Genomic DNA, 25,441 nt, shown 5'->3' on the forward strand with positions numbered 1-25,441 from the left:
GATAATACCTCTCACCTTCTGCTGGATTTGCCGAGTTAACACGTCCGATAACCTATCTTTGTTTCCTTGGTTTCCAAGTTCTAGTTGGTCGATCCCAAACAAAATGCTCTGGGAATTCAGAATATAAGAACTTTGTTGCTTCCACAATGTGCGAACAAGTCTTAAAAAATTCAGTCAACATAGTTTTGGAGACACATTCGGATGCCAACACATTGCCCAAGTTCTGGTAATTTGAGAAGGTGATCATGTGCTTGTCCAAGTAAATGTAGATGCAAATTGATAACTGCATGAGAGATTTCATTCAGATCAAATTCAAAAATGCGCCACACTGATTCTGGAGCAGACACCCAGCGAACATCCTGAAATGCTCGTATTTAATCTACAAAATGAGTTAGAACTATGTGGTGATAAATGAACACTTATTTTGTCATGGCCCTTGTAAATATATTTGTATAAATATTTTATAGCCGTTAGCCCAGAACAAATTTCAACATTGATATGACAATCATAGCGATAGAGTAGATAAGAATTATAAGGAACAACCCATTGAGAATTCATTGTACAATTCCGAACCTCAACAGAGCGACCATCGTTTCTCTTCATGTACATATATAGGGTAACCATCAGATCGTTGAACAGAATGTTCTAAAAAATGGCGAGGATAATGGTTTTTGCATTTTCCATTAACCATAAATGAGCATTTTAAATTTAACGTGCCACAGGTCCATGCATCATATGTCATGAGACCAAACCAAACAATCGAGGAAAAACATCTTTATCTAGAAGCTCAACAACAACGTAAGAGTCGAACCTTTCAGGCGAGTTAATCTTATAATTAGATTGCAGGATAATAATCATATGACAATAAGGTAGACCTCGTTTCTGGAACTCGATAACATAAACATAAGCAAAAACAGGGCCAAATATATAGACTTTTTAAGAATCTGGTCCTTAAGATCAAGTAATTTTGCACGAAACACTCGAGAGACCAAATCTGGACGATCACGAGCATGCTGACCTTCAAATAAATTTTCTCGAATCTCTTTCCGATCCGGATTGCAAGTCATCGTAATAAACAAGTCAGGTTTTCCAAATTTTTGAATCAATGCAATTGCATCAAGATATCGACGTCGCAAATCTCCTTGACCTCCTATGAAAGATGCTGGTAAAACAACACTGTTGCGCGACCTCACTCCCACGTGATTCACCATTGGCTACACTGTCAACCACACCCCGGTACAATTCCGACCTTATCTCACTTTGGTGCCTTCTGTAGTAATCTAATCTCGTTGTTTCTAGTTTAATGTACATATCAACAACAAATTGCTGCAGTAATTGACCACCATACAAGATTAACGAAGTGTTGCTGCCATGAATTTGCAACCTGTAACAATAGTACTCCCTACAAAAAACCATCCTATCATATTTTTCACAAACAATTGCATGAAACAAATAAAATACACACAAATTAGTTGCATGACAAAAATATAAATATATGCAGCCGACCATTATCTTGTTTGTTTGGGGGAAATTGCAAGAAATAATTACTAAAATTGAGTATGAGGTAAAAGATTAAAAACGCACCACGACTTTCACCAGCAATAATACGATCGAAGTAATTAACATCTGCAAGTGGTAGCACACTCTCATGCACGTCAACATGGGCATACTCATTTTTTACCTTCAGAATATTCTGCTGCCACCCATTGTCCCTATACGGGAAAAAAATGGATATTGCAAGGAATCATAATAACCATAATAATGTTGTATTTGATGGGTTTGACCATTATGACCACAAGCAACTATGTCCCTGTTATGTGGAATGTTAGCATCATCATTGCCTTCGACCCAAATAGCCGCAACTTGATCAGCGGATGGGCTGTCATAACATCTCTGGTCAACGAGAACATTTTTGGAAATATGCAATCTTAAGTTTATGATTGAAGAATACTGATTTATCCTCTTTAGAAGTTGTGCATAAGGGCTTACTTTCATTATGTCCATCAGCAAAACCATGAGTTCTCTGTCAACATAAGTGTCCGGGAAAACGGACATCCTATTTTCCAACTCATTATCGTTGTCCCAAAAATAAAGTTGGAAATACTTTGCACCATCCGAATTAGGTATAAGTGGTGGCAATGAATGAAAAATCTAGCCAGGCGCACGAAATGTGTATACCCCACGTTGAAGAGAAGTCAATTCCTTGTCAAGCCTAACCCCAAATGATGTGAAAGAAAAAACATTGTTGTACAATCGTACTTTACGACGGAATAAAATAGCCAAGGGAGACGATGGGTCCTTGAATAATTCCAGCAATGCAATCTGAGTAATAGGAGATGCCAATCTAATCTTACCACATGCGCAACAAGAAGATGGAGCTTCACAAAGGAATCTATGTGCGCCACATAATTGACATGAAGGAACCATTGGCAAGACACTGATACCAGCAATATCTCCTTCATTGTCTGAATTTTAAAAAGAAATGCAATTGGGGGAAAAAACCCACGTATTTCAGGTGCGAAAAAATAAACATAGGAAAACCGAGAAAAAAAAAATCCAAGTAAAATAAAGGCACGATGAAAACAACAACAGATTACTTACAAATAGAAGAACACGTCAGAGGAACGGACACAATATGTGCTGTATGATGGAATTATACCATTGAACGACAGCAGCACATGCGATAAAAAAATATAAACAGATCAAAGGGGGAAAAACAATCCAATCGATGCAAATAAACATGGTGAAAATAACAAAGCAGCTAGGGATGTAAACGAACTTAACCGTTTGTGAGCTATTCGAAGCTCGATTCGATAAAAGCTCGTTTAATGAGGCTCGTTAAGATAAACAAACCAAACTCAAGCTTTACAGTATTCGGCTCGTTAGCTCGTGAACATGTTCGTTGGTAAGTTAATGAGTAATCTTTTAGATGAAAAAATAATAATTTTGATATTTGATTTATTGATTTTGCATATTATTTATGAAATATATAGAAAAATCTATTAAATTTATTTATTATAATAAATTTACAAATTTTAATAAGAAAAATATATTTTTCTTTAAATATATAATTTACTTTTTAATTAATTTAATGAAAATTTAAATGTATAATTCATATTTATTAAGTTTGTTTAGGCTCGATAAAGGCTTGAATAAGCTCGTAAGCCATGCATATATTCGTTAAATAAAGCTCGAGCTCGGCTCGATTATAAACGAACCAAGCTCAAACATTCAAGAGCTTGGCTCGGCTCGGCTCGATTACATCCCTAAAAGCAGCTAACCGTTGGAAGTAGATAAACCGGCACCACCAACACACCGAAATTGAGCAGCGCCGCTGCCAAATTAAAATGATTACATGAAACTCTTTAAGATAACACACATAGCTAAGAGGGAAAATAACGTTAGGAGAACACGTAGAAAATACAGGAACTCGGAAGATGCAAAGGGGAATCAACAAAGCAAGCAGGAGAGAAATGAAGAGAGCGAAAACACATACCCTGAGACAAATCCCAAGATGGCAGCCGGCCGTCTACCCTGAGCCATGAAAAGTAGAAGAACTAAAACCAAAATAACAGAGAGAAATTGAGGATCACATCGACATAAACAAATTGCAGGCGATAGAAATCGGTGAGTTTACTGGAAGGTGGATGAATTAACCCATCAACAGTAATGACCATGGTGAAGCAGTAATAGGAAAAGAAGAAACATAGGAAGAAAATAAATGAGAAGGAAATAAATGGACCCATATATCTATCAAATGGTAATAAGCAGCGAAAAAATTAATCCTCCATGAAGCCAAATTGCAAAATCTAGAAATATAAGGGTACATAGGGGAAAACACAATTGAAAGTGACATATATGTACTGTTAGATGTTAGAAATCTTTTATCATATTTCAATATATATATAATATATGATTTTATTAGTTCATATTTAACAATAAACTTGTTAAAAAATTTACTAAGAAATGTAAATAAATAATTTTTCTGACATAAAATTTAAAAAAGAAATAGGAATGTGTATTAATGTCCAAATCCATTTAAGATGGACAATGAATTACAAAAAAACTCTTAAAAAAACCTATTAATTTAATTTGCTAACTTAAATTAACAAGAAAATTTAAATAAATAATTTTTTTGGCATAAAAATTAGGGAAGAAAGAGGAATGTGTATTAATATCCAAATTCATTTAAGATGGACAATGAATTACAAAAAAAACCTTTAAGATAACCTATTAATTTATTTGCTAACTTAAATTAAATAAATGAACAAGGACATATAAAGAAATTCACAAATGAAAGTGGTATATTTATATGTATATTAGATAATAGATATGTATATGCTAAAGATCGAGAAGCATATACCCAAGACTTACAATTTATACACAATACATACACCTACATAGTGGTTGGGTTTTAAGCAACAAAACTCATAAACAAGCATCAAAGATCATGTATTACTGAGATGTAAAGAGATTTGTGTACCTGTACTTTTGAATTCATGGCCTCCAGGTCTTCATACCGCGTTAGCTATCGCTTTTTTTTTTTTTTTTTTGTAATTTGTTAGACCGAATTTTACCATGTGCTAAATCTCAGATAAAGTCGAATTCTTTTTTTTTTCCGCTCTTAAAAGACCTTCGCTTCACCAAACTTTAACCACTCAATGTCCCACCTACTGTTTCACTCTATATAATATAAGCCTACCTCTCCATTAATTTTGTCCAAAAACACTCTTCATTTTTTTATGTTCTCTATTTTTCACGACCTCAGTTCTTGATTTTCTATAAGAATCCAATATTACAGTTTCATAATACACTAGAATGTTGAAACTTGTATTGATCTTTACTGTTCTGCTTTCTCAGCATGTGTAATCCTATGCGCAATCATGTGCAACCTACAAATTTGCTAGTAACCAGGTTTTCAGTTCCTGCAATGATCTCCCATACTTGAACTCTTTTCTACACTGGGATTATGACCAATCTGCTCAAACAGTTAAAATTGCCTACAGACACGCGGGGGTTTCGTCCTCATATTGGGTGGCGTGGGCCATTAATTCAAATTCTCGAGGCATGGCAGGGGCTCAAGCACTTGTGGCTTTTCAGAAATCTGATGGAACAATGAGAGTTTACACCACACCTATCAATGGTTATCAGACTCGGTTACAGGAAGGGGATTTGAGTTTTCCAGTCTCAGATTTATCAGCAACGTATTCAGGAAATGCAGTTGTGATATTTGCTACACTAAAGCTTGATAATCTTAGCTCTACTGTCAACCAGGTGTGGCAAGAAGGTTTGATTTCAAGCGATTGTCCCCCCATTCTACTTCTGGACCTAATGTCCAATCCATGGGGACTTTAGACCTTATTTCAGGAGAGAGGGTACCAGAACAGGGGTCATAATCTCGAAAAAAAAGAGAAGAAACATGAGTTCTTAAATTCTTACTTAATAATATCAAGAAACCAGCCTAATTGTTGTACTCCAACTTGGTTAAACTGTAAACCTGATTGTGCTCAGTGAATATTCAGATTCATGGTGTATTGAATGCAATAAGCTGGGGGATCATGATTCCCTTCGGTGCCATGTTAGCAAGGTACCTAAAGGTGTTTCCTACAGCAGACCCAGCATGGTTTTACCTTCACTCAACGTGCCAAACCTCAGCCTATATTATGGGAGTTGTGGGTTGGGCTACCGGTCTCCAACTCAGAAGCCAGTCTCATCACTCATGTAATTCAATTCACATCTTACAGAATCATCGGCATAATCCTCTTTTCTATAGCAACCATCCAGGTACGATAGAATGCCGTTTCAGTTAGCACTCCTCTCCACCTGTTCAAACTCAGAAATCTGAAGTCAAGAAAAGTCAAAGAATTTTCTTGAATCTTTTGAAAAGTGTTCCTAACGTCTCCTTTGGACACAGGTGTTGGCTTTGCTTCTGAGGTCAAAAAAGAATCACAAGTACAGATCTTACTGGAACATCTACCACCATCTCCTTGGATATTCCATCACAGTACTAGGCATCGTCAACATTTGCAAGGATTCAACATCTTAAATCCGGACGAGAAATGGAGGATAACACATATAGGAATCTTGGTGGGTTTGGCCTTTGTTGCAGCAATCATGGAAGTATATACATGGTATGTATCGTTAAAGAGAAAGAAGTCTACTAACCTGTGTAAAATGCATAACGATATAAATGGATACCATGGGTATGGAACACCGGCACAAGATAGAGTATGACAAATAGTGCTTTAAACAGAGTTCGCTCATTTTGCCCATATGTTTCTTTTTTGTATCTTTTATGTTTCCAAGCTTGAGTGCTTATCCTTAATTTTCAGAGTTGATATAAAATGTCACATTTTATGTTTTGCTGGAATGAGCAGAGAGTGATACCGGCTTTTGCGGTCCTTACATTAAGTCTTCGTGTAGATTTTCAGTTGAATAGTATTCAGTATATCTATTACTTCTTTGTTGTATGCTTTGGTGTTCGTTTCTGTTATTTAAATTGTAAGAGTTGCTGTTTTCCATGCTATACGCTAGATAAAGAATGGATAAAAACTTACAAGAACCCATCAACAAAAATGGATACTTACTAGATCAAATTATAACATCCCATACAATTTATTTTAAAAATAATAAGATTGTGTGACACAAGGCCTCCAACCACAGAAATAATGATAAGTAAATAGAAATATGAGATCTCGATTACGGTTGTGAGTTGTCTATAATTTCACAAAAGGGCATGAGGATAGGATAAAGCTTTTAGAAAGAAGAAACTTAACTCCGATCCCAAGTGTCAGCATTTCTGGTTGGCATACCCTCATTCAGATTGTTTCAATGTCTTGATAAATTCGTCCTTCAGGAGAGGATTTGAGGCTGCTATACGTTGAGACGTGATGTCAAAATCTTTACCAGAACTGCACAAAACAATTTCAAAATTACAATATAATAAAGAAACCAAATTATTGTTGTTCAATTGTCAACATTGGAGTAATTTGTTACTTACGGGTCGAACACGAGTCCTCCAGCTTCAGTTACGATAACAGCACCAGCCGCTACATCCCTAAAAGGTCAACTAACTGTAAGTAACAAATTACTCCAATGTTACGAGTCCTCCAGCTTCAGTTACGATAACAGCACCAGCCGCTACATCCCTAAAAGGTCAACTAACTGTAAGTAATCTAAAAGATCAGGGTCAAGTGAAATATTAAAAGAATCTTACCAAGGGCCTCCAAAACCAAGTTCATAGAACAGATCAAGCCTTCCACATGCAATCCCACAGAGATTTAATGCACAAGATCCAGACATCCGAAGGGACCTAACCTGATCAGTGGACAACCCATATCTTCAGGTATTTTACCCAAGGAAGTTAAAGATTTTATACCCAAATCCGTATTATGAGACGGGTACCCTGTCACCTTGAAGAGCAAGCTATTGATCCTATTTGTGGTCTCATCCACAGTAGCCTTGTCACGCTTTGTTCCCACCTGCAATTTCCATTTAATTAAACTTGATGGGCTTGTTATTGGCAAGACGGAATGGTCATTTTTCTATTTTTCAAAGAACACTGAGTGATACACTCAACAACTATCCAACAACCAAGCATTATTAATTTCATATATAAAGTTGAAAACCTCTGTTGCAAGAAGTGCCTTCACAAGCTCGGTTTGAGAAGATACTGCATATACGAAATATACTGGTGGTCATTACACCAAACCATGAATGGACAGTTAAGGATCTAAACAGAAAGGCACATACCTTTTATGGCTTTCCCGTTGAGGAAAGCACCTTTACCACGGATGGCCATAAAAAGCTGAAAATTGAAAATCAAACGTTTTTTTATCAATATACTAGCAAACTATATAAAAAAAAGGATACACATGAATACCATGTAAAAATACAGTTGTAAAAATATTAAAAGAAGAGAGAACCAAGTTAGTGATTATTTTAGAGGCCACACACGCATTTGATTAGCTGTGCATTTGAGTTTTTTGTCGATAACACTACCAACAATATATATAGAAATTATGAAAATTTAGCAGGTGCAAGAGCTAGGATAGGATGATTAATGTTAGGTGTTGGACCATCACCTAATATCTAAACAATCAAAGAATTAATTCGAAGGTGGATAGTTTTACCTCATCCATAATTGGATTGTAGACAACCCCGACCATTGGAATCCGTCCAATTGTTAATCCAATAGAAACACATACAAATGGAAACCTAGGATTTATTGCATCTAATGATTTACAGTTCAGAATGTCTCATTGCAAACGTAATAGAATTAAGATACATACCCATGCACAAAATTAGTTGTTCCATCCAAAGGATCAACAATCCAAGTGGGTTCTTGAGTCAATTCTGTAGCACCACAAGCAGCTGTGGTTTCTTCCCCAACAAACTACGGTAGAAAAGCATAAATAAAACAAATACCAAAACCAAGTAACAGAAAAATACTAGCTTTGAGAACTTTAACCGGAAAAGAAAAGGCCAAAACAGAGAGTTAACCTTATGTTCAGGGAAATGTTGCTTGAGATGATCAAAAATCAGTTTTTCGCATGTCTTATCAGTTTCTGTGACCAAATCCACCTATCCACAGAAACAAATGGACCATTGTTATATGTCAAAAAAATTATCAGAAACAAGAAACATTAAGATTTATTGATGTCTTTGTTCTCTCTTTTCCTTGCTTGACCATCATTTTCAGCAATCTTCAAAAGCAGGAAATAACCCATCACACCTAATTAGAAAGCTTTTATCTTGACAACTTAATTATTCCTAGTACCTAAGTTTATCTCACTTCACTACTCATAATGCATGCATCCAAACAAAGGGCCGCCAACTTTTCTATCTGGAGGGAAGATTAGATGCACAACCATTCAACTTTAATCAGGTGCATTGGCACTTCACCAGCATTTGGCCCCATCAAGGAGCACGTATAATATATACATTTTCTTAAACAAGGGCCACACAGATTCAAATTCCTCTACCACAAAAAATAATATACGTTTGACCACTACTAAGGCACCCCAATGATTTGTCCAGATAAGAAGATACCCATTAAATTTGCCTATTAAAATACGAGGATAAACATTAGATTTCATAAGATGGGCAAAAGTCCTTGATTGATACTTCATGTTCAACATATGATTTGCGAGTGAAACAATACTATGGAGCATTCACACGAAGCATTCGAAATACCCCAAAGTTCAGAAATCACTTTCCATATTCACCACACTTCCTACTTCTGAACATCTAACTGAAATAAAACTAGCATTGTTATAAAAGCTTTCAGCCGAATTTCTACAATGATAGCATTATCACCTGAATTTATTTTTGTATACCAAACATTTCTAAGAAACATAAAAATTTGACATTCTGACAACCCAGACACGTACCCATTAATTAGATCAAAATTATGCGAAGATCGTACCTGGCCCTTGTGCTCAACGTGCTTAGTCAGATAGAACCCATGCTTAATAACCTTAGAAGCAGAAGTTAAACCAAATAGATGTCACAAAATCGAGCAAAACAACAAATAGTGTGGCCAAAGCTAATCCTATCAATGCTAACAAATCAAATCAACAAATACGAATATAAGATTGAGCAATTGCGAGTAAAATTCCACCTCTCCAGCAATCTTAGCGACATCCACTGCCTTGGCCAAGAAATCATCCATTGAATCTGAAAATCAAAATATGATCACAAAACTACTATCCCACTATACACCTTCGTAACCACTAATATTTTATGTGCGTATCTGTGAGTGAGTAAAACATAAAAACGAGAATAATGGCACGGATCATACATTTGTCGGGCAATTTTCTTGTTTCTTGATTAATAATTAGGTGATGAGATTGGGAGCATAGCAGAGTTCAGTGCACTGCAGATTCGCAACAAACGTGCCTCATTTATGATTTCTTTATTATTTAGTTGTAGTGAACATTTGGCTGATATGAATCGACATTTGTCATTATTATTATTATTCCCTTTAATCATCGTTAACTCATAATCATAATATATATATATATATATATATATATATATATTAAAATTTCTGAATATAAAAATAATTTTATTTATATTTTTGAATAAAATATAATATTTATATTGAATTAGTTTTTTCTTTATTTAATTTTATATTTTATACGTTTTTTCATAAAAATAAAATGGAGAACAAGAAAATTATAAATTTAGTCATATATATATTGTTTCTTTGTAATTTTGTTTCATGCATTATCAAATATCATTTTTGGTTCATTATCTTTTCATTTTTGTCAATTTTATTTATTTTTTAAAGAATATTGACATAACAGTACATAGAATAATGTATAATCAGTGTTGGCAAAAACTTGTGTGAGACGGTCTCACGGTCGTATTTTGTTAGACGGATATCTTATTTGGGTTATCCATAAAAAAATTATTAATTTTTATGCTAAGAGTATTACTTTTTATTGTGAATATTGGTAGTGTTGACACGTCTCACATATAAAGATTCGTGAGACCGTCTCACAAGATACCTACTCATAAGTGTTATATTATTGTCACATTAGAAAAAAAACTAAAATTGTCCAAAAAAAAAAATCAGAGATAACAAACTAAGAGTCTAAAAGTGAGATTTGATTGTATACAAATATATAACAATATTTTAGTTTTAAATATGCATTTTGAAATAAATATGAGTATGTCAAATTACGAATTAAAAGGAGATTATACTTTTTTTATTATAACTTTCCTAAAAAAATGGATAATATCTTCACCAAGAGCAGATATCTTGTAAGACGATCTCACGAATCTTTATCTGTGAGACGGGTCAATCATACCGATATTCACAATAAAAAGTAATATTTTTAGCATTAAAAATAATATTTTTTCATGGATGACCCAAATAAGAGATTCGTCTCACAAAATTCGATATGTGAGACCGTGTCACACAAATTTTTACCCTTCACCAATCCAATCATTTCAAAAATAATGCAGAAGGTTGGCTAAATTCAAGTCTCAATACATACATGTTATTTTTTAAAAAATTTTTTATGAAACGATACATACATGTATTTGATTTTTAATACTAATCAAATGTTAGTGGGATTTAAAATAAAATATTAAATAAGTAGATTAGGCCTATTAGTGGATCGGGAATTTTTATAAAAACAAAATCTATATATAAAGTGAGGACAAAAGAGAAATCCTGATTTTAACTCACTCGCGCCGTCTTCCATTGTAGTAGAAAGAAAATTGGACGGAAGGAGGAACTTCACTCATATTCCACTTATTTCATTCGATACAAAAATTTGTGTGAGATGGTTTCACGAGTCGTATTTTGTGAGACAAAAATCTTATTTGGGTCGTTTATAAAAAAAATATTACTTTTTATGCTAAAAGTATTACTTTTTATTGTGAATATAGGTAGGGTTGACTCGTCTCACAAATAAAGATTCGTGAGACCGTCTCACAAGAGACCTACTCTTCATTCGATTCTTACTATTCAAGATAACTAGATCACTAATTTTGTTTTTGTTGTATCATTCTTCGAGAGTTTAAATGTGGACCAATATGTTAAAAGAGGATGACAAGTGAATTTGAGAGTGATAAGATAAAAGCATTGATGACAAGTAAATAATTGGTGTTTTGTGTTGGAAGAGGTTAGGTCCAAGTTAAGTATGAAATATTATCTTAAAACTTAACAATAGAATCTTAACATTATGAAGTTTGGCTAGAATGCTTGTCATCCGACTTTCCAATATTTAGGATATTATGATATAAGGATTTAAACAGTAACATATAGTTGTGCATGAACTTTATATACCGAACAATGACTTAGGATTACTTATAGATTTGATATTGCTCAAGATTCTTGATTTAATATTCATAATTAAGCTAAAGATATCAGGTTTATACACTCGTATTTCGACGTTATTTCACAAATGCTCTACAATAATTGGTTCGGATGCATATTGTTGTTTTTGGTATTGTATTGTTTCTTTATTTGTTAAAATTCTGTATTTAGTTATGTTCTGGTGATATTCTGGATTATATATATCATGTGAGCCACATATTTGTTTTTGCGGGTCAAAGTGTTGTATGTTAGGAAGTATGTGAGTTACGTCTTATTTTCCTATGGTCAAAGTGCTGCATGATGGGGTCTCATTGTGGATGATGTTCTGTTTTGTCTGTCATATGAGAGCCACATCTTGGTTCATACGGGCCAAAGTACTGTATGTGGGGAGCATGTGAGCCACATCTTGTTTCTCTATGGTCCAAGTGGTGAATGATAGCAATTTTGATCTGGATTATGTTCTTCTTGCTTTTTTCTCATCCTTTTTTCATGTATATTTATTATTTATTGTTGTTGTTAAAGCTTTTGTCATTATCCTTGAGATTGAATTAATGGCTGGATATATGAGTGTACTGAATAATTTTTGTTTCAAGTAATAATCTGGACGAGAAAGATAATAGAAGAGATAATTGAGGATGTCGATGACACGGAAAATGTTTCATACAGTGTGGAGACTTTGAGTTCTTTTAGCATTTGTATATTGGAAGACTAATTTATTCATTTATTGATCTGATTGAGAGATTGATTCAGTATTTCCTTCCAATAAATAAATCATGGTTCTTTAAAAACTTTAGTTTATTTAGGTTATTAGTCATTTAAATAAGACTTAAACCTTTAAAAATATTGCATGTGTTCGGGTGTGGGAAATTCGATCTTATTTTATTTTTTCTTTCATATCACAAAATTTTATTTTTCATTTGCATGGATTTAACCTTTTTTTATTATTATTTTTGGGTATCTTAAATTTATTTATAAAATTATTATTTCTTTTGATATTTTTTCCAATATAAATGTATTTTTTTTTGTGGTCAACATAAACAAAAAAATCTTTTTAGTCCTTAAATTTATTATATAGTAACATAATTGGACCAATATAAAAACTCATTTTCTGACTCATTGGGTTGTCTGATATTAATGATAATGATTTATTTTCGGATTTGACATTCTTGAAGTTCTTATTACCAAGAAAAGGAAAATCTATAATTGATGTAGTGAATTACTTGAAAAAATATATAGATATTTCTTAAATACTCACATTGCTTTAAAAATCATGTTGACTATCATGATTACATAATCATGATCAACCGTGTCACAAGAAAAGATTAAATGAATTGACAATGTTATCAATTGAGAAGAGATTATTGAACAATTTGCTTAATTTTTTTTAGCTCTAAAACTGTAAGACAAGTTATTTTATAGTTATTATTTTGTACATGTTTGATCTTATTACTAAATTATAATACAACTTTTTTATTATTGTCATTGTTAGTTTTATAATTGTCTTTAATATATTGATTTAATTCGAAAAAGTTATGATTCTAAAAGAATATGAAAACATATTATGATTTAGGAATCTCTTTATAAAGTTATACTCAGACCCAAATTTTTTTAAGACCGACTCTGTATATATACATATAATCACCCTTCAAACTTGCACAAAAGATTTGAGTTGCTTATATGTTCCAAAGGCATGTCCCACACCTGGGCCTCGTAGTTTCCCGGCGCATTTCCGACGGCCTCATCAATTGCGATGATGACCAATTTGTTATACGTACCCCCAATATATTGGCCTTCCGCACCTGTCACCACCTTCACAAACTGCAACTTCGCGCCAGCCATCTTGTTGTTTTCCGAAACTGCGAATCTAGCGATCTCCAAAACTTGCGGGGAGTTCAGGTCCTTGATTGGCTGCCAAAAGCGGACGGCGGTGCTGCGCGAAACGGCGGAAACTTGGTAATGAAATGAAGCCACCATGATCAGGAAGAAAGGGGAGAGAAGAGGGCAAGATTTGAGTTCCATTTGAAGATATGGTATATTTCCTCGTCTTGGTATCTTTTTGTGTGTGAGGAATTGGATAGTGATGCTATGTGTTTATAGGCATAGTTTGGTACACATGATAGGATAAACATGTGATATATAATATAATGATAAGTTAAGGATAAATAAGATGTATGATATTATATTTAATGTTTGGTATGATTTTAATAAAAGTGATTAAATGTATATATTAGATTGTAATGACAAAATTAACCTTATCATAATAAATTTTATAATTGCAAAGTTGTTGCTTGAGTTCATATTTTTTATCTGTTCATGCGCCGATAGTGCTTGCATGATTTATTTAGTTTTACCTAATTTTATATATTATATAATATGATAATTGAGCCCTTGATTTTGTGAGTCAAGTCAAATATCAATTTTTAAGGTTAATCGAGTGATACTAATAGTTTTATTGATATTTATAAAAATTATTTATATAATTATCTCGAATTCATTTATATAATTATCATATTATATAATATATAAAAATAAATAAAAATATTTATTTGATTTTAATTTCTACATACTAGCATAGATTTATAAAAATTATTTATAAATTGAGGGCAATTAAGTCATTTGTAGTGTATTTTATCATTAAATTAAAAGTATCACACCTAATAGAAGGAACATTTTATCATTCTAAAAAATTATTTATCAAGGGCCCATGATATTATCATCATGGACTTTTTAAAAAGGTACCAAACATGGGATAAGAAGGATTATTTATCAATCCATCCCTTATTCTATGTACCAAACTATGCCATATAGTATACCACAACTGCTTAGCATGTGTGTCAATTGATATATTTTGGCTCATTTTTTGGTAGGTTGACTGGCGATATATTACATCATATTTATATAATATGCAAATACATCATTTGATATATTTGCATCTATTTTTGGTAGGTTGGCTTTGGCAAGTATTTTGCATACAAGTTAATTAATAAAGAAATAATGCATAATATGCAATCCAATTTTAGAAATTTTTAAAGGTTTTGGTTCAGTAGGTAAATTGCATAAAAGAGTAAGTGTACTTTATAAATTAATTGCGTAAAAACTTCGGTTAAAAAATTGTATATTCGATATAGGTAATTTAATGACTTTGTTATATTTTAAAAGTCTAGAGGTATTCGATCAAGAATTTTGAATATTTATAGAAGTCTAGCGATATTCAAAATAGACTTTAACGTAGTTTTAAAAAGTGATGAGGTATTTAATATTGATTTTTAAAAATTCTATAAAAGTTTAGATGTATTCAAATTTTCATTGGACTTTTAACAACTTTATGTAATTTATTAACATACAAATATTAAAGTCTAAAGTACAACTATAAATTGTCAAAAATTTCTTTGATTCAACCCAAAGATTTGGATGTATGGTTAAAACTTTTAAGTAGGGGTGGGCGCGGGTTGGGTTTTCGGGTTCGGATATCCGAAATTTCGGGTACCCGACAATTCGGGTAGTAAATTTTACTATTCGACACCAATCCAATCATGTCGTCGGGTACCCGAAATGATCGGGTATTTTCGGGTACCGACAGTCGGGTATCCGTCAAAAAAATTTAATTTTTTTGAAAAATATATATATTTTTCATATTTCACAAAAAATCACGTCATTATATCGAGTTATGGCTAGTCATTATATCATATTATGACTAGTAAATTAAAAAAACACATGTATTTTTCATATTTCACACAATATCATGTCATTATATCGTTTAATGATTAGTCATTTGTCATTATATCGAGTTATGACTAGCCACAAAAAAATACATATATTTTTTAAATAAATAGACGGATAGACCCATAAATTTTTTTAAAAAATTTTCGGGTACCCGATACCCGATCGGATATCGAAAAAATACCCGAATCCGAACCCGAAAATTATTTTCGGGTATCGGGTACCCGACGAACCCGTTTTTTTAAAATACCCGACCCGATTGGGTCGGATCGGGTACCCGATACCCGAAAATAAACGACCACCCCTACTTTTAAGTCATACACAAGCTCTTTTTCTCTCTCATTTCACATCACTTCTTTTCTCTTCTCATCTTCTGTCATCTCATTTATCTATATCACTCTATCTAATTTTCAAAATATATCTCTATATCCATTTTCTTTTTTTCCTTTTCAGATTTGTTGATTGCTTATTTAATGATTTTTTATTTTAATATCATATGAAATTTTGAATTCTAGAATTGATTTTATGATTTTTAAAATAATGATTTATACAAATGAATATAATATTCAATAATAATAAAAGATGATAAAAAAAATAATGTCACTTAATTTTTAGAGTATGTCTCTTTTGAGACGTTCTCACGAATATTTATCTATGAGACATGTCAACCCTATCGATATTCACAATAAAAAGTAATACTTTTAGCATAAAAATAATATTTTTCATGGATGACCCAAATAAGATATCCGTCTCACAAAATACGACCCGTGAGACTGTCTCACACAAGTTTTTGTCTAATTTTTAATATTTAAATAATCTCGCAATAAGCATAATAAAAATATAAATAAAATTAAAATTTTACGCTATAATTCATAAATAATATTTATGATATAATTGATAAAATAATTCATTTCCTTCATTGTTTAAAAATTGAATTTTATTTCTTTATTTTATAAATTCTAATTTTTGAAATATGTAGGTTTATTAAATTAGAATTATGTTTTTTTAATAAATTATACTAGATATAAAAAAACATAAAATTTTATTGGCTCATATAATCGAAAATAATAGTAAATTTTTTAATAAATAAAATTAATTTTTTTTATTAACTTAGACTAAAAATTGATTTTTTAATTTTTTTCAATATTTTAAATTAATATGTAAACTACCATATATATATATATATATTACCATATATATATGTATATATATGGTAGTTTACATTCAAACACAATGTTACAAATTAATACAATGATGAATTTCAAAAATTTACAAACATACATACAAATCCACATATATACATATTTACATGCAAGGATTAAATTTTAAAAGTACATTTATTTACTAATATAAATATTTTAAAAAATATTTCAAACAAAATATGTTATCTATGTCAGTTAATTATTAGTTCAAAAAAATTTATAAAAAATAACATTTATAATTATGTACAAAATATATATAATTCTATAAAAAAAGTTTATAAAAATATGTAAAAATCTTAAAAAAAATCTACATGAATTTATAGAAATGTGTTTGTAAATATGTGAGATTTTATAAAAGTCAATAAAATATATCAAATCCACAAAATTCTATAATTTAAAATTTTATTAAAAGTCATCAAAACTTTGGATTGAACAACCCATTTAATATTTTTGTTATCATGAAGTTGAAACTATTGCTGATAAAAAAAACTTTACTTCTAATATAAAATGAATTAACTATGAAAAATATTGTTTGGATATTAGTTTTATAACTTTTTTTAAAATAAATATTTTTAATTATTTTATATATTTTGAATTTATTTTAAATTTCAATCTCCAAATGAATGATAAAAATAGAAAAAATTATATATCCTAAATTGTAGAAAGCTGAAAAAAATTAGTGAGATATATTTAGTATATGAATGAAATTTATATATCAAATATTATGTTGGAGCAAAATTAGAAAAAGGTTTTTTTTTGGGCAAAACCTTGTGTGAGACGGTCTCACGGGTCGTATTTTGTGAGACGGATCTCTTATCTGGATCATCCATGAAAAAGTATTACTTTTTATGCTAAGAATATTACTTTTTAATGTGAATATCGGAAGGGTTGACCCGTCTCACAGATAAAGATTCGTGAGACCGTCTCACAAGAGACCTACTCTTTTTTTTTACGGGAAATTAGAAAAAGGTTTTGATATGACATGTCATACTAAAATCATATACTCTAAGGCCATCTCCAACCCATAAATCTATTTCTGCACCAAAATAGTGCAGTTTGTGCACCAAATATAACATTCATCTCCAACCCATTTACTTCAAATCTTACACTAAAAAATATATTCCTAGAATATTCCATTTGTTTATTATTTATTTTTAAATTTAACAATATAATTATAATTAATGTTAATATTAGTATTATAATTATAATTTTATTTTTTTTAATATTTACGAGCATTAAAAATGTCAAAAATAAAAAAAAACTAGAAATATTTTTATAAATTTTCTAATATAATTATCATTAATTTTTTTATGTTTTAATTTTTATTATGAAATATTTGTGTGTTAGATGTTTAATTATAAAATTATTTAAAAATATATTTATAAATTTATATAATTAAATATTTTAATTTTTATTATTAAATATTTAATTATTAAAATAATAAAAAAATATTATCCAATTATTAAATTAATATAATAATAATATCATATTATTAGATAAATAATATTTATAATTAAAAAAAAACAAAAAAAATTTTTAAAAAAAGAAACTTCCCTCTGCGCCAAATATGGCGCAGAGGGAATGGGAGGTGCGCTGCCCTAACAATTCACATGTTATAATATATATATGTATATATATTCTTTCTGTATATATATCTATAGATATACCAATTTCATTTATGAATTTATTGTTTTACCTCTACATTATTTATTTATATTTTTTTTAATGAACTTTTCATTTATATTCCATCCACTGGGTTTAGTCCTGCAGCAAAAAAGCTCTGCAGTGGGGGTAGAAAGCCATCTACAATTGTCACTTTGCGTAGCAAGTTTTACGTAGTCTTTTCCCACAATCTCTGGTGTTAGTTTCTATAATTTGTTTGAGAAATAATTAATTGACGCTTAATGGTTAATTGATTTTGTGTTGTTTATTGTTGTTTACGGATCAAAGTGTTAGATAAATGATGAGTAGTGAACGAAAGAAAGCGAGAATATCCCACATTGGAAAATATATCAAGAAAAGTATTCTTTATTAGCTTCGAGATTAAGCTAAGGGTTCAGGCCTTAAGGGACACCAGAAGTTTTTGGAAGGAGGAAGATGTTGATAATCTCGATCTCGGTGAAACACACACGTGCGGTCGGCGGCTCAGCCCGACCCAATTTATTTGAAAAATAATTTTATTTTCGAAACAGTGTGTCTAATGTTTGCACCCTCCAATCAGTGCGTCACTGTCGATCTTTTGGTGCAGAACCGTGCGTCCCTGGCTTGTGCGTGCGTCACATGACTTATCACAGAAGGGTGCGTCCCCTGACTCATCACAGAAGAGTGTGTCTTCTGGGTGTGTCCCCTGGCTTATATGACTCACTCTTTAAATAGTCTCTCAGCAGGCATTCATCATACACTTTTTGCATGCTCATTTCATTGCATCATTTTTCCTCCGAAACTTGAATTTCATGCATATCGTTGTTCGCTGCATCCAAAAATTGCTGCATTTTTTGGAATTGCACTTTTTGTATCTTGGGGACGATTTTCATTTCGTATAGCACATTCATACGGGCAAATTAGTCTTGCGTAAAAAGATTTTATTTGACTCAACTCGTACTGTTCACTGTTCCGAAGATCAAGAAGAAAAACAAATAACAATGGCAAGACGAATTACTTTTGTTTCTTACTGATCTTCATTCTGCCGATATGTCAACTGGATCATTCACTCCCGTGCCTACTGCCCCCTCTGCTCCCATTCACGACGAAAAGCCTCCAAAGTTTTCTTGTGCCGACTTCAAATGTTGGCAGCTGAAAATGCTATTCTATCTCCTCAAGGGCAATCGAGGTTGTGAAACTAGACCTGTTTCTAAATAACCCCCCATTGATTTGTTCAGATAAGAAGATACGTACCCATTAAATTGCTTATTAATATACTGGCATTAACATCAGATTTCATAAGATTGACAAAAGTCCTTTGACTGATATTTCATGCTCAACATATGATTTGAAACTGAAACAATGCGATCGAGAATCCACACAAACCATTCAAAAACACTTGACATATTCACCACACTTCCTAATTCTGCATATCTAATTGAAATAAAACTTTTAACATCATCATGTCACGTCATCACCACGTTGAAAAAAATGACTAAAATAGACAAGAAAACGAAGATAGCATATCAAAATAGATGTTTTCAAATAAATATAAGTTGAAATATCGAAATTTGTTGAATGAAAGTACACGATTACGTCAAAATTTAAATATAAAATTATACGAATTAAAAGGGGATTATTCTCTTCTTTTTTTGTTTTGGCAGTTGATTGTACTTGTTTTAGGTCAAAAGAAGATTATACTTGTGCTCTGAAAATGTATCAATGCAATTATTGCAGAAGAATGCAAAAGGCTGGGTAAATCCATTTATATTGATAAAGAGAAAAATGAAATCTATATCCTCTTAAGTCTCAGTACATACATCTTATTAAAGGCATTCTTATACATAAAATCGCCCTTCAAACTTTCACAAAAGACGTGAGCTGCCTGAAATGTGCCCAAGGCTTGTCCCACACCAAGGCCTCGTAGTCACTCGGCGCGTTTCCGGCAGCCGCATCGTTGGCAGTGATGACCAATTTGTAATTCATACCCTCCACAACTTGGCTTTCACCCTTGACCACCTTCACAAACTGCAACTTCGCGTTAGACTTCTTGTTGTGCTCCGACACTGCGAATCTAGCGATCTCCAACACATTCGGCGAGTTCAGGTCCTTGATTGGCTGCCAGCCGCCGACGATGGCGCTGTGCGAAATGGCGGAGACTTGGTAATGAAATGACGACACCAGGAAAAGGAGGACTGCAGAGAGAAGTGAGCAAGATTTGAGTTCCATTTGAAGATATGATATATTGCCTCGTCTTGGTTTATTTCTTGTTTGTCAGGAATTGGAGAGTGATGCTATGTGTTTATATAGCACCACAACTACTTCGCATGTGTCTCATTTGATATATTTTGGCTATTTTTTGGTAGATTGACTGGCGATATACCTAATATATTCGTAACATTACAATAATATTTTCATTGTCCGAGCAATATTTTCTATATAAATGAACTGACAAACAAATCATGCATAAAATGCAATCAAATTTCAGAGATTTTAAAGTTTTATTGTGCTTTTTAATTTTTATAATCAAGGGCAATAATTACCTTTCACATATGCATGGAATTGATGATTTTGTAGATGCTTGCATGGTTGACTAGGTAATTAGATTTATTAATCTTTTTTAATTATTGAATAAAAACTTCGGTTTAAAAATTATTGACTTAAAATCCCTTCGGTTTTTTTTTAAAAAAAAATCGTGGTGTTAATTGTTAAAGAAGTTCAAATTTTAATTTAAAGCTTTGGATATGCTTGTTATTATGATATTGGAGCTAGTGGTGATAAAGTAAAATATTTGTCTCAAGCTAATTAAAGGGATTATTTGTGAAAAACATTATTAGGATAAGTAAAACTTCAATATAGAATTATAGGTGTCTAATTTATAATGTTCCTGAAATAAAATTTTTTAGAATGCAATAGGAGTTCAATTACATGGGAAAATTGCGATTTTAGTCCAGTAAATTGGTATGTTTTGATTTTAGTCATGTAACTTGTCAAAGTTTGTTTTGTAATTTGGATTTTGATAGGATCGGTTAGGATAGTTTAAGTGTTTAGAAGGGACTGAAATATAGATTGAATACTTAAGGTTGATGTAGAGTAAAACTGAAACGGTAACGGAAACTAATATACAAATTTTTATGGATGTTCGAAGACTTCAAATGCTCCTATGTCATGCATGCACCATTTCTATCATGAGGATATGATTTCACCAAAAGACTTTGATATATTACGACTGATTGTAATAATCCACTTCAGTTGATCTTACACACTGCCTAACTGATACTCTTAGTCTAACAACTCTTTTACAGTAATAAACTGAAAATGCTCGTGCGATATCTGTAAATTTATAAAGTACTCGCGAAAACTATCGCAACTGATTGAAGATTAAAGCTTTTTTGTTTCGTGTGTGTTCTCTTACTTTTAGTAACATTCTTCAACTGATTCAATAAGCTATATATAGTTTTCGATCTCAACGGTCGTATTGAATGTATTAAATGAAAAATATCCGTTGAATCTTTGGCTAACTACTTTATCCGACAGTCGTACGAGGTATTTAGACTGTTCTGTTCTGATTCATCTGTTCTGCTTTGGTATGACCTGTTAGAATGTCTGCTGATACTTCAACTGATGACGTGGCCAACTGATTATAAATCAACTGATCAGTTCAGCTGAACATATCAGTTCTAACTGATGTCCTATCAGTTACAAATTCTTCAATTGATAAGATTTTTCTAGTTCAGTTTGAACGAAATCTTCAATTACAATTACATGACTGTTCAAAATCAGTTAGATTCTTCAGTTCTCTTAAGGATTAATTTGTCAAACTCCGAAACTTATAATATTCTAAAAAAAATTTGTTTTGGTTTTTTTTTTTTTGAAACCATTAAATCTTTCAAATATGGTTTATTTGACACCGATTCTCTCCTAAGTAACATGTGACTATAATAAACTCATGTTACTCACAGTTAAAATTCATCTCATAAAAAATTTTAAAAATAAAGTAAAACGACATTCAAGACTTCAAAATGAGAGTTAAAAAATTTGTCATTTATCTTTATATCTGTTTATTTATGTTTTAATATATGTAATATAAGCTTTATTCTTGTCGCATTAGTCACGTTAGAGACCAACTGGTGCAACTAAGCAATATCTAGATTTAGTGTTTTTTGAAAAAATAATCCAATTTATTGGATTTTTATTAAATTATAACAATTTATATGAATAAAACCCAAAACAAACCAATTTACACGACTAAAATTATAATTTTTCTCTGCTAAATTTAAACGTTATACGAAAAAAATATAATAATTTCATATATAATTGATTATTTTGTTATCATAGTTTTGTCTTTAATTTGTTTTTTTTTTTCCCATCAAATTTTGTAATTTGGTTGTAGGATAAATTTTGTTTTTGTAGTATAAACAAAAATAGAGGTAATATAATAGTTATAAAAATTGATAGAGACAATATGAGAATGTCATACCGCGGATCAATAGATGTCTCAACTTTAATATAATAATATATATATACATATACTGATAATATATAGACATATTCTTAGTATTACAATGGTATTGTCATCATGTGAGCAATATTTGGGAAATATTTTCTAAGAAAAGTAAATTAATAAATAGAAAATGAACAATATGCAATCCAATCTTAGAGATTTGAAAGCTTTTATTGTTTTCCATGACTAACCTTTCACCTATGGAATTGACGATTCTATTATTATTATTACTATTGTTGTTATTAACCAAGCTAAGTAAGTGTATGATTTTAAATTGAATAAAAAACGTGTTTTTAATTCGTTGTTGCAAGGTTTCATGACGTGATTAGTGTTAATTACTAAATTATGAGTTTTGAATTAGGTTTCGATTTAGATGAAGGTGTGGAGATGCTCGTGATCGACTCCGTCAAAACTCGACTCGAACTTGATTTTACCGAGCTCTAGTTGAGTTCAAGTTTAAACGAGCAGAGTTCGAACTTGAAATTTAATTCTAGATCGTGTTCGAGACTATAAAATTTAAATCGAATCATGCTACGACTCATATTGTGCACCCCTCACAGATCTTGTGCCCATCGTTCTATTTTTTTGGTTTTAGAATCGACTAGGGCCCGGAGTTTGGAGGTCACGCGACGTCCATGTCAACTCAAGTTTTATTTTTCTGAAGATTCTTATAAATTCCCAGCTACTTTAATGCCAATTAATTATGAATATAATATCTAAAGTTATAATTTTTTTTAACTTAAATTTGATTTTTTTTAGTATAAATTATCTGAGTCCATAATGGGATAGCAACGAGGATGACAACTGACAACAACATTAAAGCATATTTTGGTACATGAGATAAGGGAGGGATTGATAAATAATCCTCCTTATCCCATGTTTGGTACTTTTTTAAAAAGCTCACTTGATAAATAATTTTTTAGAATGATAAAATGTCCCTTCTATTAGGTGTGATAATTTTAATTTAATGATAAAATACACTACAAATGACTTAATTGCCCTCAATTTATAAATGATTTTTATAAATCTATGCTAGTAGGTAGAAATTAAAATCAAATAAATATTTTTATTTATTTTTATATATTATATAATATGATAATTATATAAATGAATTCGAGATAATTATATAAATAATTTTTATAAATATCAATAAAATTATTAGTATCACTCGATTAATTTTAGAAATTGATATTTGACTTAACTCACAAAATCAATGGCTCAATTATCATATTATATAATATATAAAATTAGGTAAAAATAAATAAATCATGCAAGCACTATCGGCGCATGAACAGATAAAAAATATGAACTCAAGCAACAACATTGAAATTATAAAATTTATTATGATAAGGTTAATTTTGTCATTACAATATAATATATAAATTTAATCACTCTTATTAAAATCATACCAAACATTAAATATAATTCATACATCTTATTTATCCTTAACTTATCCTTATATTATATATCACATGTTTATCTTATCATGTGTACCAAACTATGCCTGAAAGAGATATATATCACCAAAGAAAACCGTTGCTAATTTCAGCAACAATTTTAAACCGTCGCAAAGAGATTTGCCACAGATGAATTTAAATGTGGATTAGCTCATCATCACTTTCACTTACGCGGGTTTCTTCCAGAATATTCACTTTCTGAATTTGCCCATTTGCATTTGCTCTTGTTCTCCTTAATAACAAGTACTTTATGATCTTTCTTCTTCTTGAAAGATTTTTTCTATTCCTTCGATCGTCTCCCCTCGAACGGTTTTTTCTCATCTTTTTTAGGCTTGTCACAATCTGCAATAAAGTGATCTCTCTTGCCTCAGTTAAAACATTAGCAACCATCCTCTGTCTTGTTCTTTTTGTAATAAGGTTTATTAAATTTAAATTGATTTTTGAGCATAAATTTACCAAACTTCTTAACTAATATAGACATGACCTCATTACTCAGTTGCTCAACATATTTCTTGCTTGTAGTATCTTCAACCGAAGGGAACAACAACATCGCAACCAAGGTTTTAATTGGTTGCGATGTAGATGACTCTTCTTCAATTCGAATCTCAAACTCGAACTCATAGGCTTTGAGATCAGCAAAACATTCATGCAACTCCATTTTGCTTAGGTCCTTTGATTCTCTCATGGCCCTCGTCTTTATATCTCATTCTCTATGTAATGCTCTCATTAACTTCAAGGCAAGTTCATGGTTAGAGTAAGTTTTACCAAAAGAAACAAACAAGTTCAATAACAATGCTATTGAAACGTTCATCAAACTCATTCAGGATTTCTCCAGATTTCATTTTTGTGTTCTCAAACTTTTGAATGACAACAATGAGCTTGTTCTCTTTGGTTTGGCTATTTCCCTCGCACACTTGAGTTAGCTTCTCTCAGATATCCTTGGCAGTTGTGAATGTCTTTATTTTAGTGAACATCTTCTTTCCAGTGTCTTGTACAGAATGTCTTTGGTCACATTGTCAAGTTTGGTCTGCTTCTTATCCTTAGTGGTCCATTCTGATCTATGCTTTTCCACCATCTAAGATCT

General features: G+C 31.4%; 3 protein-coding genes and 1 pseudogene across 7 annotated transcripts; 1 reads left to right on the forward strand and 3 right to left on the reverse strand.

Moving 5' to 3' along the window:
* Positions 1-858: 858 nt before the first annotated feature.
* On the reverse strand, positions 859-3,823 carry LOC142548972 (uncharacterized). 2 transcript variants are annotated; one of them, XR_012821031.1, is made up of 4 exons: positions 3,497-3,815; positions 3,282-3,334; positions 1,585-2,465; positions 859-1,402 (listed from the first exon to the last, which is right to left on the reverse strand). XR_012821031.1 is itself a non-coding variant. In XM_075657663.1 (4 exons), exons 1-4 carry the CDS (start codon positions 3,541-3,543, stop codon positions 2,152-2,154), a joined length of 453 nt encoding a protein of 150 aa, XP_075513778.1. In that variant the 5' UTR covers positions 3,544-3,823; the 3' UTR covers positions 859-2,151. The 2 variants fall into 2 exon arrangements, 1 of the variants encoding a protein (XP_075513778.1); XM_075657663.1 differs by adding an exon at positions 2,602-2,640 and having other exon boundaries at positions 859-2,465; positions 3,497-3,823.
* A 367-nt stretch (positions 3,824-4,190) lies between these two features.
* On the forward strand, positions 4,191-6,432 carry LOC142548973 (cytochrome b561 and DOMON domain-containing protein At4g17280-like; annotated as a pseudogene).
* A 134-nt stretch (positions 6,433-6,566) lies between these two features.
* LOC142548970 (inositol-phosphate phosphatase-like) lies at positions 6,567-9,956 on the reverse strand. Of its 4 annotated transcripts, XM_075657660.1 has the most exons (12): positions 9,803-9,955; positions 9,623-9,678; positions 9,428-9,478; positions 8,503-8,583; positions 8,292-8,395; positions 8,133-8,217; positions 7,753-7,807; positions 7,629-7,672; positions 7,413-7,481; positions 7,217-7,317; positions 7,001-7,057; positions 6,567-6,911 (listed from the first exon to the last, which is right to left on the reverse strand). In XM_075657660.1, the coding sequence occupies exons 2-12, from the start codon at positions 9,671-9,673 to the stop codon at positions 6,815-6,817; spliced, it is 795 nt and encodes a 264-aa protein (XP_075513775.1). In that variant the 5' UTR covers positions 9,674-9,678; positions 9,803-9,955; the 3' UTR covers positions 6,567-6,814. The 4 variants fall into 4 exon arrangements, 3 of the variants coding, with proteins under 3 accessions (XP_075513775.1, XP_075513776.1, XP_075513777.1); XM_075657661.1 differs by lacking the exon at positions 9,428-9,478; XM_075657662.1 differs by lacking the exons at positions 9,428-9,478; positions 9,803-9,955 and having other exon boundaries at positions 9,623-9,783.
* Positions 9,957-13,471: 3,515 nt separating this feature from the next.
* Positions 13,472-13,807, reverse strand: LOC142549957 (cysteine proteinase inhibitor 1-like). The gene has a single exon (XM_075659201.1). The coding sequence runs from the start codon at positions 13,805-13,807 to the stop codon at positions 13,472-13,474; it is 336 nt and encodes a 111-aa protein (XP_075515316.1).
* Positions 13,808-25,441: the final 11,634 nt, after the last annotated feature.

Source organism: Primulina tabacum, chromosome 6 (assembly GCF_025594145.1).
Source record: "Primulina tabacum isolate GXHZ01 chromosome 6, ASM2559414v2, whole genome shotgun sequence".
Taxonomy (NCBI): Eukaryota; Viridiplantae; Streptophyta; class Magnoliopsida; order Lamiales; family Gesneriaceae; genus Primulina; species Primulina tabacum.

Excerpts from the sequence above, each read along its gene's own strand:
- LOC142548972 (XM_075657663.1), bottom strand. The coding sequence starts at position 3,543 with ATGGCTCAGGGTAGACGGCCGGCTGCCATCTTGGGATTTGTCTCAGG. Across the intron at positions 2,641-3,281 it reads CGGTTTATCTACTTCCAACG|CACATATTGTGTCCGTTCCT; the intron begins GTTAGCTGCTTT and ends TCCATCATACAG. Across the intron at positions 2,466-2,601 it reads TCTGACGTGTTCTTCTATTT|ACAATGAAGGAGATATTGCT; the intron begins GTAAGTAATCTG and ends TTTAAAATTCAG.
- LOC142548970 (XM_075657660.1), bottom strand. The coding sequence starts at position 9,673 with ATGGATGATTTCTTGGCCAAGGCAGTGGATGTCGCTAAGATTGCTGGA. Across the intron at positions 8,584-9,427 it reads ACGTTGAGCACAAGGGCCAG|GTGGATTTGGTCACAGAAAC; the intron begins GTACGATCTTCG and ends TTCTGTGGATAG. Across the intron at positions 8,396-8,502 it reads AACATTTCCCTGAACATAAG|TTTGTTGGGGAAGAAACCAC; the intron begins GTTAACTCTCTG and ends TTTCTACCGTAG.
- LOC142549957 (XM_075659201.1), bottom strand. The coding sequence starts at position 13,807 with ATGGTGGCTTCATTTCATTACCAAGTTTCCGCCGTTTCGCGCAGCACC.